The following is a 17,775-nucleotide window of genomic DNA, read 5'->3' as shown; positions in this document are numbered from 1 at the left end:
AGGAAAATGAATAAAGGCAATGCTAAAATAAAATAAATCAACAACAGAAGAAATAAAAAACAGTGAAGTAAATCAATTTAGCGGTTTGCAGTAAGATGTGTGCAGAGCAGCAGGCAAACGTAATGTCATTAAATATTAATAGAGTCTATAGTAATGTACTGTGATTAATTAATGTTGACTAATGAAAGCTTACTGTAATGATGTCCCGACACCAGGGGTGTCCAAACTCAGTCCTGGAGGGCCGGTGTCCTGCATAGTTTAGCTTCAACTCCCTTCAACACACCTCCTTGGATGTTTCTAGTATACCTAGTAAGAGCTTGATTAGCTAGTCCAGGTGTGTTTAATTGGGGTTGGAACTTAATCATGCAGGACACCGGCCCTCCAGGACTGAGTTTGGACACCCCATACTCATCTTTTCTGACGGAGTTTTTGTCTTGTCTTTAGTCTGAACATTAACATATCTGAATTCAAGAAGCATTTTATAGACAAGTAACATATATTCTCTTATTTCCAGTTAATTTTGAGCTCAAATAAAGTGAGTTTTGTATTAAAACAAGCAAAATAATCTTGTTTTTTGCTTTGAAATCGTGTTATTTTTCTTGTTTTAAGGACAAATTCACTTAATTTTGACTCATTGTTTCTAAAATCAACACTATGTTTGGCTTGTCTAGAAAAAGCTTCTTGATTTAAGAGTTTTGAGATATTTGGACTAGAAAGAAGGCAAGAACTCTAGGTAAGAGGAGCATTCTTGCAGTGTTTAGCCTTTCTGCTTTTCAAGCCAAACAGATGAATAATGTGAAGACGTGTAAATCAGGCGTGTCCAGACTCAGTCCTGGTGGACTGGTGTCCTGCAAAGTTCAGTTCTAACCCCAAACAGACACACCTGGGCTAATAAAGCTCTTACTAAACTTTCTAGAAACATCCGTGCAGATGTGTTGAGGCAAGTTGGAGCTCAAATCTGCAGGACACCGGCCCTCCAGGACTGAGTTTGAACACCGCTAGTGTAAATCTGTATTCATAATTATACAGCAAACACACACAATACTAGACTAGCGAGTAGTTGGAAACTCTTGAAAGAAACCTTTGGAAGTTATACAGCGAGTGAATGCAGAGATAAATAATTATTTTTACTCCTTTTTTATGTATTTCATTTTGTATTTTTTTAACAGAAGCAAAAAAAAAAAGAAGATTTTAAGCAATAATTGAGTGAGTTAATGTTTTTATTCTGCACAGATGAAGATTCTTTCACTGTTATCGGTGCTCTGTTTAATAATCATTCACTATTACTTAATTACTCTGTTAAAATAGTTGGGTTAAAAATACCCCAACATACAACCCAACTATAGGTTATTACAGCACCTTCCCAACTATAGGTTATTTTAACCCAATGGATTAGGTTATTTTGATTAAATGTTATTTTTTTCCATTCTAGTATTGCCTCTACTACTATTAATTTTATAATTATGGCTGTGTGAATAAATAAATGTCTCCGCTGTGCCCTAAAGTTAAGAATGGCGGCCGGATATCCCAAATGCGTCAATCATGTCTTCAAAAAAACAAACTGTAGAGATTAACACGGGTTTTATCTGTATATAGATCAGCGCTGGGACTATTGATATCATCAATAATGAGGAGTGCTGGTGAAACGGATATAAAAAACACCACACCAAGAGGCAATTTGATCAAACAAAAACAAGATGATTGCGCTAGAGCAGAACTTTTACAACACAAAACAACATTATGCACACTTATTAATACAGCGGTTCTGTATGTTCAATCAATTGACTGTTGAAGTTCAAAATTGTAACCCAACTGGTTGGGTTATTAATAAATAACACAATAAAGGTTAAAAATAACCCAATAAAACACCAAATATCTTTAACTTAACCATTGGGTTAAATAAATAACTCATAATTTTGTATCAATGATGATTCAGATTCATAAAAATCATATATACCTGACAAAAGTCTTGTCCTGGATCCCAGTGTAAGAGCAGCACATAATAACTCGACTTCTAGTTGATCATTTGGTGTCAGAAGGTGGATTTCTCCCATGAATCATCTGTTGATCTGCATCAATCATCACCAATACTGCAGAAGACCTACTGAAACCAGCATGGAGCCAAGAGTCTATAGATATCAGTCAAGTTTGGTGAAGGAGAAATCATGGTTTGGGGTTCATTCAGTATGGGGGCGTGCGAGAGATCTGCAGAGTGGATGATCAACATCAACAGCCTGAGGTATCAAGACATTTGTGCTGCCCATTACATTACAAACCACAGGAGAGGGACAATTCTCCAGCAGGATAGCGCTCCTGCTCATACTTCAGCCTCCACATCAAAGCTCCTGAAAGCAAAGAAGGTCAAGCTGCTCCAGGATTGGCCAGCCCAGTCACCAGAAATGAACATTATTGAGCATGTCTGGGGTAAGATGAAGGAGGAGGTGTTAAAGATGAACACAAAGAGTCTTGATGAACTCTGGGAGTCCTGCAGGAAGGCTTTCTTTGCCATTCCATATGACTTTGCTCTTACAACTAGAATATTATATTATTGATTATCAACATCAATTAACATATTTTTTTAGCATGTGCATTACTATTAATATATGCAATAAAAAAAATTATTAATATTAAACATTGACTAATAAATGCTGGAGATCGTTTTCGATTTAAAAATATATTTTATTAACTTAGTTCTTGTAAACTGAAGAAATGCTGGTTTTTGTCAAACTTGATTCATAACTGCATCCGCGTTTCATTTGTTTTTGAGATCCTGACAAAATCATAAAATGAATCATATTTATGTGTGTTTGGAGTCATAAATTATTTTAATTATCCAACAAACAACACATTACGTCTTCCCAACAGAGAAAACCAGCAACAATCAACCATGCATGATTATCTGCTGTCATGGCTCTACAGTCAATAAATGTGACTATAATGGGTCAAAAACAGACAACATAACCTAAAGGGAAGCTAACGTTCAAACGAATCTTGAACACCCTGATTATTTGGATCAGCTGTGTTTGATTAAGGTTGAAGCAAAACTGTGCAGGTTTTGTTATCGATATTCCTGACATATCAGTGGTAGACGGCAATAACTCAAAAACCTCTTACCCTAAAAAGATCGAAAGTGTGTTTCCTACAGAAAGACAAAGCTGGTTATGTTTCACAGCTGTCTTTATCTTTTTCGCTCGACATTACAACCACTGCTCTGTTTGAGCCCTTGTAATATGCGGTTAGCCGAGAGAGCTAGCGCTGAGCGGAGCTCTCAGTAAGGGAGCGTCTGAAAAGTGCTTGTTTTTTTGCTCCGCTCATCGCGAGCTCTCCCTGATAAACACATATTGTGAGGGCTTAAGATTGTGTGTGTGTTTGGTGCTGTCTATGTTTGTGTATGTGTGTGTGAATGAGAGACAGTGTGGTGCTGTGTGTCTATACAGACAGCTTGTTTTAGCCTCCCCCAGAATATAACACTGTGTATGGAAAGTATCGTCAATGCACTGTGATATCAAATTGAACCGAATCGATAGCATGATAATCGTAACCGAACTGTGAGACCAGTATAGGTTCACACCTCTACTGTTGTGTTTCGTCTGGTGCAAACAGCTAAATTGCTCATCACTGCGTATCTCGTCATGTAGTGTGTTGTTAGGACACATGGTTACAATGTAACCTGCTCACCTAATGTTTACGTTTTAATATTTATATTATTTTCTAATTAATAACCTCATGTGGAACTCTGAATCTGCGTCTCATTTCAGAGTCTGCTACTGTCCACTGGAGGTCGCATTTCAGTCACTGAGTCTTCCTGACTGAATGAATGAAGTGCGCTGTTTTCCACCAAGGCAGCCCGGGGTGCTGAAATATAATTGGCTAAACTGTTTTGGTCATTGCCAAAGACACATTTACAAAGCAGAACATCGGACTTCAGCATTGCTTTTTCGGATAAATAGGACTTTCTCTAGAAGAAAACAATATTGTAGGAAATACTGTGAAAATTTGCTTGCTGTCAAACATCATTTAGGAAATATTGACATAAAGAAAATTGAATGGGTATTGGGCTAATAAATCGATCTTCAACTGTATGAGCAATATCACATGAGTATTAGTGCAATGTGGCTGTATAATGGCACTGGTAGGAGTCATGCGTTGCTCTTAGTGTCCAACCAGTGCTGATATACAGCCACATGGCATTGCTACTGGTGTGATGTTGCATTTATACAACAGTTCGACGGCTTAATCGAGTGCATCAAAAAGAGTCTCAACACTCTTTTGTATTAGGAACTACTTTCTTCCGCTATTCATTCACATCTGCAGCTGACGTCAGAACAGCAGAAGCCGCTACTCATTCACCAGCGTCACTGTAGATCTAGTCTTTGAGTGATTCTCTAGCGTAATGTCTAAAGCTGAGGTGGGCAAACTCGGTCCTGCATAGTCCAGCTCCAACACTAATCAAACACACCTGAACATGCTAATCAGTGTCTCCAACATCACTACAAATCTATTAGCAGGTGTGTTTGATTAGAGTTGGAGCTAAACTGTGCAGGACACCAGGCCTCCAGGACAGAGTTTGCCCACCTCAGGTCTAAAGTGGTGACAAAACAGCCGAGTTAGGCTCACATTTTAAGATTATAAGGCTGAACAGCATGAAATGCCATCAGTCTACAGGGATTTCCCAGAGTTTCTTTGTTGCAATTGGGAGATCACAATAATTAACCCTGAAAAAGCCGAAGCAAAAGTAAACACTAGCAGATTCTGTGGTTTAAATACAGCACATACACAAGATAGAGATCCACTTTGAAATTCACGTACTTGATTAATAATTTACACTGAGGAAATGCTGTTTTTCTTAGCTAAGGGCTTGTTGTGTGGTCTCTGTCTCCATCTTGTGGCGGAACGGTCACTTTCTTTACTCAGGCTGATGGACTGAATCCGATGATCCGAAATCATAAATATTTTAAAATAGGCACAATCCTTATAAATAAACTGCATAGTTACAATCTAAACAGCTACATTCTCCACTAAAAAAAGCCTTAAAAGTGCATGATGTTGTCCAACAGCTGCAATACTTGTCAAACTAGAGTGTCTCTGCTTGTTGCTGTATGTGGGCGGAATAATACAGAAGGGTGAAGAGGCTGTAGGAGTGCTAATATTTGCAGAATATGGCACTGCTATCAGCCAATCACATTTAAGAACCAGACAGAACTGTTATAGAACTTTTGCATGCATATATCATTTCTTTTGCTGCATTTTTAAATAAGAAAATAAAAAAGGAAACAAATAAAAAATCATGTATTAAAATGAATCTGCATGCAAAGACAATCAACACACACATCATGACGGTGTTTCCTCCTCCCTCCCAATTTATTTTGCAAGTATAACAATTATTTATAGTGTGTAAAAGTGTGAATTATTGCCCAGACTGAACAAAAGCATCATCTGTATATTTACAGTGAGTGTGTTTCTCTCAAACAATGGAGAAATCTGCTTTTCCTGATGTGATTTACCTGATGAGGAGCTACATGATCATCAACACATGCGGATCGCGGCATCGCCTGAGAGAAAAAGCCAAGGCCTCCAGTCTCCTAGTCCTCTAAAACTACACACATGCAACCGAAAAGTAATAAAGATGGAGGAAAAATCAATCAACATGCCAAAATCGGAGTCCATCGGCATCAAAACATCATTCATCTGATCCTGGGAATACAAAAAAAAAAAAACGTGGGATAAAACATCTGATGGCACATTCACAAGACACAAGTAGAAAAGGCGCTGGATATGTGTACGAGTGTGTGTGTGTATGTGTGTGCGTGTTCACAGTGAAATAAACAGCTCCTCTGTGAATCTGTGGACGGTAGAGCAGAAAAACGCAGTGATGATGATGATGATGATGATGATGATAAAGATGCTTCAGTCTGTCCTGGTGATCCAGACACACACACACACACACACAAACATCAGCACTGCGTCGTCATGTCCAGAAACAAACACACACACACTGCTCATTTCTTGGCCTGCTTGGTGACCATGTTTCTCGGTGGAGTCACTGGACGGCTGGGGTTTGGCTTCTTCTTCTCTGCAGGTTTCAGGATCTGCAAGACACAAAGCAACATGCAGATAAATTAACCATTAAACATATAAAAACAACAACGCAACAAAAAAAACGAAGGCACGTTCAAATCAAGACGAACACATCTGTTTAGCTGTGCCTTCACTGAACAAGCACTGTGCTGCGTCCCACAGATCACACTATTATGCGTTTCTTTTCTTTTTCATTCCTTTAAAACCTGAAAAACACATTTTCATCTGTTTGTTTTTATTCTTTGTTGTTTTATTTAAACAATCAGCCATGCAGAAACTCTGCAGTACCTGGAAAGAGCACATGAGGGTCTCGTCCACGCTCATCATGGCTCCAGCGTTGTCGAATTCTCCACAGTAATTGGGTGCAGAAAACAGAGTGACCAGCTGACGCTTGGCGAAAAACTCATATCCGTCCTCAACCACCTACAACACACACACACACACACACACGCACGCACACACAGGAAGAGGAAGTTAAATACACGTTACATGTTACTCTGGTCTCATTTATAGTATTTACCTTTCCTTAAAAGGGTCACGAAACACCAGAACATATGTGTTGAGCTGTTGACAGTGGTATATGTGTCCCACGCTGGTATAAACACTATTAGGACACATTTATCTCACTAAAAAGTGAAAATTGGTTGTTTTTGCGTTATTTCAAGCAAATTCGTACTTCCAGTCTGAAACAAATTTTTGAAGCTGCGTCACGGCCATGAGATCTTAGTGTGTATTCTAGTGTGGAGACTGGACGTCTGTGCCAGGGAGTGCCGTATTACCTCTTTGAGTGTGCTGCATTAATGCATGAGTAAGGCTTGGTTCAAACCAATCAGCGCGCTCCATTGTGCAACTTCATTAATATTCATGATAGTTACAGTGTTCAGACGGCAGAGAGAGAGGCCTCAATGTGTTGCCAAGCGGAAGAAGAATAATTTTTCTGAGCTACAGGTCAACAGTGTTGCTTTTATAATTTGCTGCAGTGAAGGTTTTGTTTTCATTTTCCCTCTATGAGAGCGCAGCTGGACTCACGTGTGGATTACAGTGCACGCAACGCGCCATAGAAATGCGCGTCTAAGGAACATTGTTTACCCGAAAGCTTTTGTCATCTGGAAATGGTGAAATCCGGATTTGCTGCTCGTCTCCTCTTAATAAAGACTCGAGTTGGTGTTGATTGTCCTGTCTCTACAGATTCGGTAAGTGTGTGATCAGTGCTCTTTGTTTGTTTATTTAGAGACAAAGTTAGTTTGTATGGTCAGCAGTACTCTTTCAGTGTTTAAAGACCTTAGTCTAATGATTTCCAAGTTAATAAGGTTTACAGGACGTTAACATCACTGCAATATTATGGACTGAAAGATCTGCTGTAAATGCTGCTCTCCCGAGTGTAAACATGTCAGCACCACAATACAACTTACCGTTGTGGAGGATTTTCGCCGCATTTTGTGACCGGAATAACGCACGACTTTCTGACGCCACCTATAATAATATTAATATTAGAATAAACAAATGAATAATGCTAAAAAAGACTGTTGACCTTCTTTTGTGTCGTCAATAAGCATTTATATAGTTCCTATTGGTGTTTGTGTGTGCACCATTGTGTGCAATATTTGCATGCTTATAACCATTTCCGAGCATTGGGGTGGGTTGTGAATCATTGGTGTTGTTATTTTAGGGGTTGTGAGCTGAAAGGTTTGAGAACCCCTGACTTACAACATATTTACTAAATGTTATGTATTTGTGTTTTTTGTGCTCTGTTTCTCTGTGTTTTTTCCCTCTCTCTCTCTCTCTGTTCTCCCGTATCTGCTCTCATGTATTCTCAGGTTCTGTTCATTGGTCCATTCAGCTGTCAGTCATTCCTCCCCGGTTACGTCACTCTTACGTCACATCCAATAAGAAAAGACCACCCGTCTTAAAAGCGCGCGCCAGACCACTCGCTCTCTCGCTTGCATTTTTCTCTTTCGCTATTTTGTCGCTTGTTTGTATTCACCGCGTGCGTTTAGAAATTACCCCGTCTAACTGTGTTTTGTTGTTGCTTGTTTCTGTGTGCACGTTATCCGTCCGTTATTCGTACATTGTTCTTAGTTTATCATTGTTTACGAGGCTTGGACGAAGCGGACAGGTAAGAAGGTCACGTGACATACATTTCGCAACACGTAGGACTACTCTGCTGTCTAGTACACTAGGTTAGGGGCGAGCGCCACTCCTTGTACTTTTTGGATAGATAGAGTAGATAGTCAGGACTCGGAAGATCTTCGTGTGTTAATTATACTGTTTTTCACATAGTTAGTTAGCTAGATGCTTCTGGGAAGTTAGATTTAGTTTGGGTTTTGTTCTTTTCATTTCTTTAGCGCCGCCCGCGTCCCTTCTGCCAGCTCTCTTGTTTTTCCCGTCTTTATTTGTCTCAGTGTTGTACATATTGTAAATAGTATATTTTTTGCTTTACTTACTTTTTCTTTATTTTTGATTAATTCGTTGTTGTCGTTCACTTTGGGATTGTAAATAAAAGCACACATTTTTTTTGGCATTACTTTGGTTGTCTTTCCACTCATTCACTGTTTATATAAATATATTTTAATTAAATAAATGTCAAACCCCACACCCTAGACTAACATCAGGGGTTTGTAACAATACTGATTGTAAGAAAGCACAACTGAAGAGTCTTGTGATAACTCCTTATCAATGCATTATAATTCAGAAGTGTGGGAACAAAGAATAAGATAATTATTTACATGACTACCTCTATGAAAGATTCAGAAGGAGGAGAAATACAAAATTAAAAAACACTTTGTGTGGGGCTTAAGCAAACTCGCTGACCTTTAAATGACTTCATGAAACTTTAAACTCCCGTTTCATACAACTCGATGCATTAATCTATAAAGACACTCATCGTAATTTTTATTGGCAGATCGAGATTATTATTTTTACTAGCAAATTTCTCAGCAGAGGCTTCTATCTTGTGTCAATGTGTCTTTGTGTGTGAAGTGTTGTGTCTGAGTCACTAGATTACACTGTGAGTGGATGTAGATTAGCATTGAGAGAACAGCACACAGATGTCCGTGTCCTCAATGTCAAGCGTTCGTTCTCGTATCTGCAGACTCATCCGCTACGAGTTCAGCACGTACCGCTGATTCATCCTGCCCCTCAAACGGTTTCACATTTCCAATAAACTGATGTGCAAGTCAGCTGAAAGTGAGCTTAAAGGGACAGTTCACACTGAATTTACCATTCTGTCATCATTTACTCACTTAATCCAAACCAGTTTGAGTTTCTTATGTTGAACACAAAAGATATTTGGAAGAATGTTGAAAACAACAACCATTTACTACCATGGAAGCAAAAACACGTCTTTGTTTGTTGTGAACACACCCTATAGGCCAAAATGACAGACTGGGCCTTTAATGTCTGTGTAAGAAAACTATTGTTGCATACATATTGTTGAGCTTACTGTTGTTTCTATCATTTAAGGGAGATGAGCACCACTTGAATGAGTGGTGGAAAGAGAACTTAAAAAGCATACTTAAGTATAAGTACCATTACTTGCCTAAAAATGTAGTGTGAGTAGAGTAAAGGTACATGTTGTAAATATTACTCAAAGTAGGAGTAAAGAGTAGCCCTTTTAAAAGTACTCATGAGTAGTGAGTATTATGCTGTTAAAAGTTGCTGCATTGACATGTAATTTGTGGATGTGTGTGTAAACGTAACATTCTGTAGTGCATTTAGTTATTGCCCAGCAGGCACACAATGCCATCAGACATTAATATTAGGTTAGATTTAGATTGTGATGTCAGGTGACCAAAATTTAACGCCTAGTCAGAGTCTAAGGACAACGTTATTTTGATGTCTAATAATGACATTAAATGATGTTGATATTTGGTTGATTTTAGGTTGTTGGAAACTGAATAAAATCCAACGTCAAGTCAACATCTTAAACCAACATCCTATTGATGTCAAATACTGACATTTATTCATCAGTTATGGCAACCAAAATTCAACATCTGATAGACGTCATAGTGGTAACTTCGACACAACGTCAAGCTGTAACATCATTAGACGTTGATATTTGGTAGGTTGGACGTTGGACATTGACATCGGGCTGACGTTGAGTTCTGATGTCAACCTGCTTTTCCATTTCCAAACAAAGTGCAGCGTCTCCACGACGTTAGGGTACAATTTCAATCTGACGGCATGTTGACGTCTTGTGCCTGCTGGGTGTTTAAGGCCATTTCGGTCATCATACTGTAAATATCCATCATCTTTTCTTCAGTGACCTGCATTTAAACCAGGGGTGCCAATCCTCGGTTCTGGAGGGCCGGTGTCCTGCAAAGTTTAGTTCCAATCCCAAGTAGACACACCTGGGCAAGCTAATCAATCTCACACTAGGCTTTCTAGAAACATCAGTGCAGGTGTGTTGAGGCAAGTTGGAGCTAAAATCTGCAGGACACCAGCCCTCCAGGACTGTGTTTTGGCATCCCTGATCTAAACAGTCTCTGGGTCAATGCATGTAAAGATTTTGATCATCTTCTTGGACACTTTTAATGCTTCCAAACAGTTTGCTGCAATGTAAATCGCTCATGTGTTGAGGTAGTTCATTATGATGTGATTTACCTTCTATGTGTGATCTGATTGGGCAGGAATTACTGGACTGATTTCTCTAATCCCCATAAACAAGAAAAAATACAGTAGTGACTGCAGATTGAAGGAAAGTAGAGGAGTGAAAGTACAGATACTGCAGTAAAAATGTACTCAAGGAAAAGTAAAAGTGCACATTTATAAAGCTACTTAGTAAATTACAATTTCTGAGAAAAACTACTCAATTACAGTAACTTAAGTATTTGTAATTAGTTACTTTACACCACTGCTGAGGAGCTCCTCTTTCTCATTCCCGACACGATCCTGTGCTTGCGGAAAAAGTGTAATCCCCGCTGAAGTAAGTCATGTCAAGATCCGGTATTCTGTTGTCGTAAAATCATTAAGCAGAACCTGATGCTTGTTGACTTTGAAACTGAAACTGCAGGAAGATTCAAAGTATTGGTTTTCTTTTCTTTATTTTAAAGTGTTCATTCTCATTTTTCCCTTGTTTATTTCTGCTTTTGAATCGCATTATGAAATTTCACTTGATCTTTCTTCCAACAACTTTTAACCTTTTCAAGTGTGAAAAAGTGTCTTGTGATGTGTAATAGTCTGCAGTGCTATATTGTCTGGGTTGGTGTTGTATATTACACTACAGACACCTTGAAATAAGCTGCGGCACATTTTCTGCTATTTTACAGACTTGTTTCTCTAGATATGATTTCTTATACATAACATTAATTTAAACAACTAAAATGTCAATAAAACTTCGGTGCACCGTAATGCAGATGGGGACAATTTGATATCAGTTCAGTAAAAGATCATAACCAGTTAATACGTACTGACGTCATTTATCTCATATGCACAATGTCACAGTAGAATACTATGGTGAAGGAGGCGAGGGCGAGTAAATAAAACGCTCCTACTACTTAAAAGGCAGATAATTACGCACAATTCAACTGCTTGTGAGTTTGCTGGAAAGCCTTTCATTGACATTGAAAAAGGCAGCGCACACGAGTCGTTATTTCAATAGGGTGAAATGCTGTAAAAATCCATCTCTGCCTCTCTCTCTCTCTGCCTCTCTCTCTCTCTCTCTCTTTGGACATTTGACCCGCTGGCGTGTTTGTGAGGTAACTTTTCCTCTCCTCTTGGCTGTTAAAGCGATACTTGTAGATCCAGACAGGAGCGTGCCTGAGGTGCGAGTTTTCTCCACTGTGCCTAATATGGATTACCTGTGATAACAGCGTATTATGCACATATAGACTGTAACCACGGCTGTCCTTTCGCATCATACATTGGAGAACAGCGCTTTCATTTCCAAAGCCAATCGCAGCTTTTTCTGTTGAGCAGGTGAAGACGGGGACCAATCATAGGGGTATAACGCCCCATTCACTTTGAATGGGTGACGTCAGGCGTTGCCGAACTGCATTGTGGATCCACCGGCGCCGCTTCAGAGGTGTTGCTCGCTGCAGAAGTTGGGACTTGCTCAACTTTAAGCGCCGATGGAAGTGTCAGCCAATCAGATCGCTGTATGCAAATACACCAGCTAGACAGTGGCCTATTGCTAACTGAATTTCATTGGCTGACGCTTCTATGACGATCATTTCAGCCCCACCTTCGGTCAAGCGTTGACGCTGAAGCCGCGTGCGAATGGGGCGTAAGACAGCGCTCAAAAAGCAAGCGGAATAGTGTTTACATGAGTTTATTTGCTATAAATGCTCATGCTGTCTTCTGTGCACGTGTTGGAGTTTTGTTTGACTTTCAGAAAGAGTGTTTTCTTTGAGCAGGTCAAATTAAGGGTACAGTTCATATATCTGACTGCTTGTATTAAAGGACAAAATTGTATTACAAAGAGTATCTAAATATTAATATTTTTATAGATTTTAATAAAATAAAAGTTATTTTGTTGTTAAAATAAAATCTAATTATGTATGGAAAGCATCGTCGATGCACCCAGATATCGAATTGAACCGTATCGATGGCATGATAATCGTAACCGAACCGTGAGACCAGTGTAGGCTCACACCACTAATAAACATCAATATTTTATTTCTATTTCAGACTCACCTGGTGGGCTCTGCAGATCAAATCCAGGTCATGTTTGTGCAGGAATTTTGCCACTACTTCAGCTCCGAATGTAAAGGAGACTCCTCTGTCGTTCTCTCCCCAGCCCAACACATCTTTATCAGGGTCTGACCACAGCAGGTCACACAGCAGACCCTGATCCGGCACGTCTGTGGGCCGCATGATCCGTCTGATCTGCTCCATAGACTGCAGATCTGGAGACAAACCTGGAGACACAAACGCTTCAGAATTCATATGCAGGACAAGTCTTCACATGAAAATTAACCAAAAATAATTAAATTCACACAATTTTTCATAAAAAATTTATTTACCTTTTATTTTTATTCACAAAAAAACTAGAGGGGGTGCGAGAGCATTCTGAAACCATTTCGTCAGTTTTAAGTAACCATGATTTTTTATCCTAGTAAAGTTTAACCCTTTCACATTTAATACAACTAACTTAAATGGGCGAGAACAGCAGGAAACAGTAAAATACAACTATAATAAATACAAAAATAAAATAATAGATTTCAAAGTAACCTAAAATGTTACTCTGTTAAATATCTAATAAGCTGTATATGTGTAGGGCTGGGTATCGCTCCAAAATTTTCGAAACCAATACTGATACCGATACCCTGAATTCGATACCGGTTTCGAACGATACTTTTTTCGATACTTTTATTTTAAGAAATATATTTTAACAAGATTAAATAACTCATAATCTCTGAGAAACTTTAGTTTTATTTTTTCAGGATGTGTGGGACACTTTTCACAGCAGGCTCATCTCTAAGACCAATAAACAAAGGAACAAAACCACAAAATGAACAAAGTGTAGTTAACACAATATATTAGTGCAAACAGTTTTTATAAAGTTCAAACAGTTTTAAGTCGATCAATTTTGAGTATTTGTGAGGCTTACTGCTGCTTGAAGGTTTAGTTCACCCAAAGATTTTAATTCTGTCATTAATTATCTTGAAATGAAGATATTTTGGATTTAATCCAAGAGCTTTCTGATCCTCCCATAGATAAATCAATGAATAAAGTTATTTTTGTTTACTTTGCACACAGGAGTATTCTCGCAGCTTCATATAATTATGACTGTTTATCATTTTGTCTGTTTTTGGTTCCTTTAATGGGCATTGAAAAATGCATATCCAGTAAATCTGATCTTTCTCCACCGTAGAAAAAGGCAGCAAACCTTTAACAATAAAATTGTAACAGTCCTGTGGCATTCATCTTTCAGCAGGAGCAGAGACTATAACATTAATGTGAAGAAAACATGAAAGCTAAACTGTTAATGCAGCCAAGGATAAGGACATTTAAATAAGATACTCAAACCCCGTTTACACTGTCAGGTCTTGATGCACAATTCCGATTTGTTGCCTATATCAGATTTTTTTGCTTGTCCGTTTACACGTTCATTTAGGTAGTACTCATACTATCAGTGTGCCAGAGCGTGGTACACTTGTGTGCAGGGCTTAAATGAACGTGTAAACGGACAAGCAAAAAAATCTGATTTAGACAACAAATCGGAATTGTGCAAAACGCGCCTAAACCTGAAACTGAAAGCAAGACGTGACTTTTATGGGGCTGTTTCATATGGATTTATTAACTGTTCAGTAAACGCAAACTGAAGTAGTTTATTAAAGACGCAAACCCCTCACTTCACGACAGCTGCGCACCTTCAGCAACCTTCTAATTCCTGCAGCACAAGGACTTTATGACTGTTTATGAGCGTCAAAAGTGGCGGATCTGTTTGGCGAGTTCTGCTATCTGTGCCAGTGTTGTTTCAGAAATGAATTGGTAAGTCCTGATTTACCCCCATGCAGTTTATGTAATGGTATGGCCCTGAATCCTTATGTGTGTGCGGACTGGTGTTGGAGAGAATAAAGTTGCTCTGTGTTGCCCACAGTGCGCGTATTATTAACGACAAAAAGCAAAAGTTACAACACGAAGTTCGCCCAACTTTAAAATGATTTTGAGGCGGAGGAGGTGGAAAAGGGCCGTCAGCTTGCGCTTATGTCTGCTCTGTTTACTTTTCGGAGCCCCAGCCATCACGCTTTAATCCTCATCAGTCACAGAGGACGACGCTTGTGGTGGGCACGTTGTTATGATGACTGCGCCGGTGTGATCTGAACCGTGATCTTTTTTTTCGATGACTGAACAGTCGTAAACTTTTGATTTTCAAGACAGCCTCGCTGCAGCCAATTACCAGCATTTGATCTGGGCACGTTGACAAGATTATACCCTTGGGTATCGAAATTTGGTACCGAACGAAAATGACTTTTTCGATACTCGATAGTATCGAGACGATTCGATCGGTGCTTAAAAAGTATCGAACTCGATACCCAGCCCAATATATGTGAGTGTTAAAGTTTCTCCAGAACTCAATTAACTTATTCTACTTCAATTAATTTAACATTTAAAATGTAATCCAAAAATATATAAACATTTACTTAAGAGTTGTTTATAGCTTGTCTTTTAGTGCCATCTGCTTTCCTAGAAAGTCTACTAGCTGTGCAGTTATTGTCAGATGAATGCACAGCTAAAGTAGTTCCGGCAGGTTTTGAGTGCATTACAGCTCCATATCACTACGCTGAATGATTGGAGTTATTTCACAACAGTCAAAAATCCACATCAAAACACAACAGAAGCAGATGGGGAGGACACTAGTGCTACACACAGGAGCAGCTTGAGGAGGACAAACACCTGACTAATGTCTGAAATACCAGAGGAGAAGCACAATAATCATCTCCTGGGTTGGCTAATCCTGCTTTAGCACATCACCACCTCACGTGTGCGTTATTATCTGATAATTCAATGTTTTGTCATTAATTATTACTTATATAGGGCACAACTACCTTAAAACGGCAAATAAATTAATTTACATCGTATTTATTTACATCATAAATACATCTTTTTTTAAGTATTATATACAGATTATTCTAAAATATAGATATGAATAAAACTGTCAAATTTGATTTGTGTAATCAGAATATAGAAATCAATTCAACTAAAGTTTGGTGTGTGTAATCGAAATATAAATATTAATAAAAGTGTAAAGTTTAGTGTGTGTGTGTGTGTGTGTGTGTGTGTGTGTGAGAGAGAGAGAGATCAGAATAAAACTAAATCTTGGTGAAGATAATTTGCCTTATAAAGAAAATGATTTAAAAATAATTTTGTGCTCGACTTGCACTGGTGACGTGACAAACTCAACCTCAGACTTTTGCAGTCACATGTAAAACATTTTGATAAATGCCCAACAAAGACGACCTGATAAAAATCACTGAACTTCAGTGGAAACCATAAAAAGTCATTGCAGGTGATTCCAGGTAGCAGGTGAAAGTCTCTGTGGGATGTGTGAAGATTAATCTATCACACACACAAGCATGCACGCACACACACAAAGAGCCAAATACACAGAGAGCCGAACACACACCTCCGTGACAGCAGAAGATCTTCTCGTCCACGATGGCGGCGATCGGCAGACAGTTGAAGCAGTCTGTAAAAGTCTTCCAGAGCTTGATGTTGTAGCGTCTCCTGCCTGAACACACAAACATCAGCGCAGTTTTTGTTTGTTTACCAGCAGCTTCTATGATGAGAAATAGCACACTACAGATATTATTTTTATTAAGCTTTTACTATTTATTTTTGTTTACATTTTTTTTAAAGCTGTATTTCCATTACCAAATTTGAATTAAAAAATAATAATAATAAATAATCACTCTAAAAGAATGAACCGATTTAAATAAGTTCCTCTACACATTGTATATTGTTTAAATTGACTATTCTTACGTTATGCTGGTGGCTGTTTTCGCCCTATTGAATTCAATTATGAGGACAATCATAAAGACACTATTTTATCCTTATGAATATTCCTATTATAAAAATAATCAAGCCTGTTGTTGGGAAAGTACTTTGAATAATTTTGACTTCAACTACATATGATGGACGGACGAACGGACGGACGGATGGATGGATGGATAGAAGGATGGATAGAAGGATGGATAGATGGATGGATAGAAGGATGGATAGATGGATGGATAGAAGGATGGATAGATGGATGGATGGATAGAAGGATGGATGGATGGATAGATGGATGAATAGATGGATAGAGAGATGCATAGCGAGATGGACGGACGGACGGATGGATAGAAGGATGGATAAATGGATAGATAGATGGATGGATGGATGGATGGATAGATAGAAGGTTGGATAGATGGATGGATAGAAGGATGGATAGATGGATGGATGAATAGATGGATGGATGGATAGAAGGATGGATAGATGGATGGATGAATAGATGGATGGATGGATAGAAGGATGGATAGAAGGATGGATAGAAGGATGGATAGAGAGATGCATAGCGAGATAGACGGATGGAAGGACGGACAGATGGACGGATGGATGGGTGGATGGATTGATAGATTGATTGATAGATAGATTGATGGATAGACAGATATAGAAGGATAGACAGACAGACAGACAGACAGACAGATAGACAGACAGAATTCATTGTAAATGTTTCTGTAAACACAATCACTAAATACATTTTATATATTGAATGCATGTAAAGGACTTTTTGTTTTACATTTTAAAGTAGAAAGTGAAAAACGTACTTCATATGTGATTTTATATTTAAGTTAAAAACCTTAGGTCAAATGTTTGATTAAAAACGTAGAAATTTGAAGAAAATATTAAATCAAATTAAAAACTAATGATTTGCGACAACATAAAAACAAAACATATGGCTAAATTAAAATCGCAAAATCTAAACATTGCATTTTCATGATTGCCGCATCTTCAAATACTGCATCTCTGCAGTGCGTGTAATATTGCGCACATATAAATCATAAAAATATTATCGTTTACAATGCATCTGGTCAATGATAATTTTTCTGCAGTCTCTCAACCCAAATATAAAGTTTCCTGCTCAAGATGGCGTGATTATAGCCAAGAAAGTCATTCTTTGGTTTTGGAGGAGAAACGTTAGGCCTCTTTTCAGACCAGCTACTTGGATTTCCCTCCAATTTACATTTGATAGAATGTGGGATCCAGTTGTTTATG

General features: G+C 38.5%; 3 protein-coding genes across 16 annotated transcripts in view; 1 reads left to right on the top strand and 2 right to left on the bottom strand.

The window, feature by feature from the left end:
* The window catches only part of mcc (MCC regulator of WNT signaling pathway), a 165,241-nt gene extending 164,039 nt beyond the window's left edge, over nucleotides 1-1,202 (top strand). For 4 of the 12 annotated variants that reach the window (XM_073951781.1, XM_073951779.1, XM_073951786.1 and 1 more), the window contains one exon: nucleotides 1,030-1,202. The gene's annotated coding sequence lies outside the window, so the exon portion shown is untranslated. Of the gene's footprint in view, nucleotides 1-385 lie in introns of all 12 variants that reach the window. The other 8 variants (XM_073951783.1, XM_073951778.1, XM_073951785.1 and 5 more) reach the window with 4 other exon arrangements.
* The window catches only part of si:ch73-55i23.1, a 782,803-nt gene that overhangs the window by 262,230 nt on the left and 502,798 nt on the right, over nucleotides 1-17,775 (bottom strand). The window lies entirely within an intron of this gene.
* Nucleotides 5,335-17,775, bottom strand: part of ppp1cc (protein phosphatase 1, catalytic subunit, gamma isozyme) — a 36,896-nt gene continuing 24,455 nt past the window's right edge. Inside the window, exons 4-7 of one of the 3 annotated variants that reach the window (XM_695376.8) lie at nucleotides 16,148-16,252; nucleotides 12,712-12,935; nucleotides 6,367-6,501; nucleotides 5,335-6,089 (exon numbers count right to left, since the gene is read on the bottom strand). In XM_695376.8, coding sequence (XP_700468.5) covers nucleotides 6,000-6,089; nucleotides 6,367-6,501; nucleotides 12,712-12,935; nucleotides 16,148-16,252 — 554 coding nt within the window. In that variant the 3' untranslated portion in view covers nucleotides 5,335-5,999. Of the gene's footprint in view, nucleotides 6,090-6,366; nucleotides 6,502-12,711; nucleotides 12,936-13,022; nucleotides 13,281-13,458; nucleotides 14,092-14,469; nucleotides 16,253-17,775 lie in introns of those variants that run through there. The other 2 variants (XR_012406621.1, XR_012406622.1) reach the window with 2 other exon arrangements.

This window comes from Danio rerio, chromosome 5 (genome assembly GCF_049306965.1).
Source record: "Danio rerio strain Tuebingen ecotype United States chromosome 5, GRCz12tu, whole genome shotgun sequence".
NCBI lineage: Eukaryota > Metazoa > Chordata > Actinopteri > Cypriniformes > Danionidae > Danio > Danio rerio.
The sequence above is the reverse complement of the archived record's forward strand: the minus strand, read 5'-3'. Positions and strand labels throughout refer to the sequence as shown.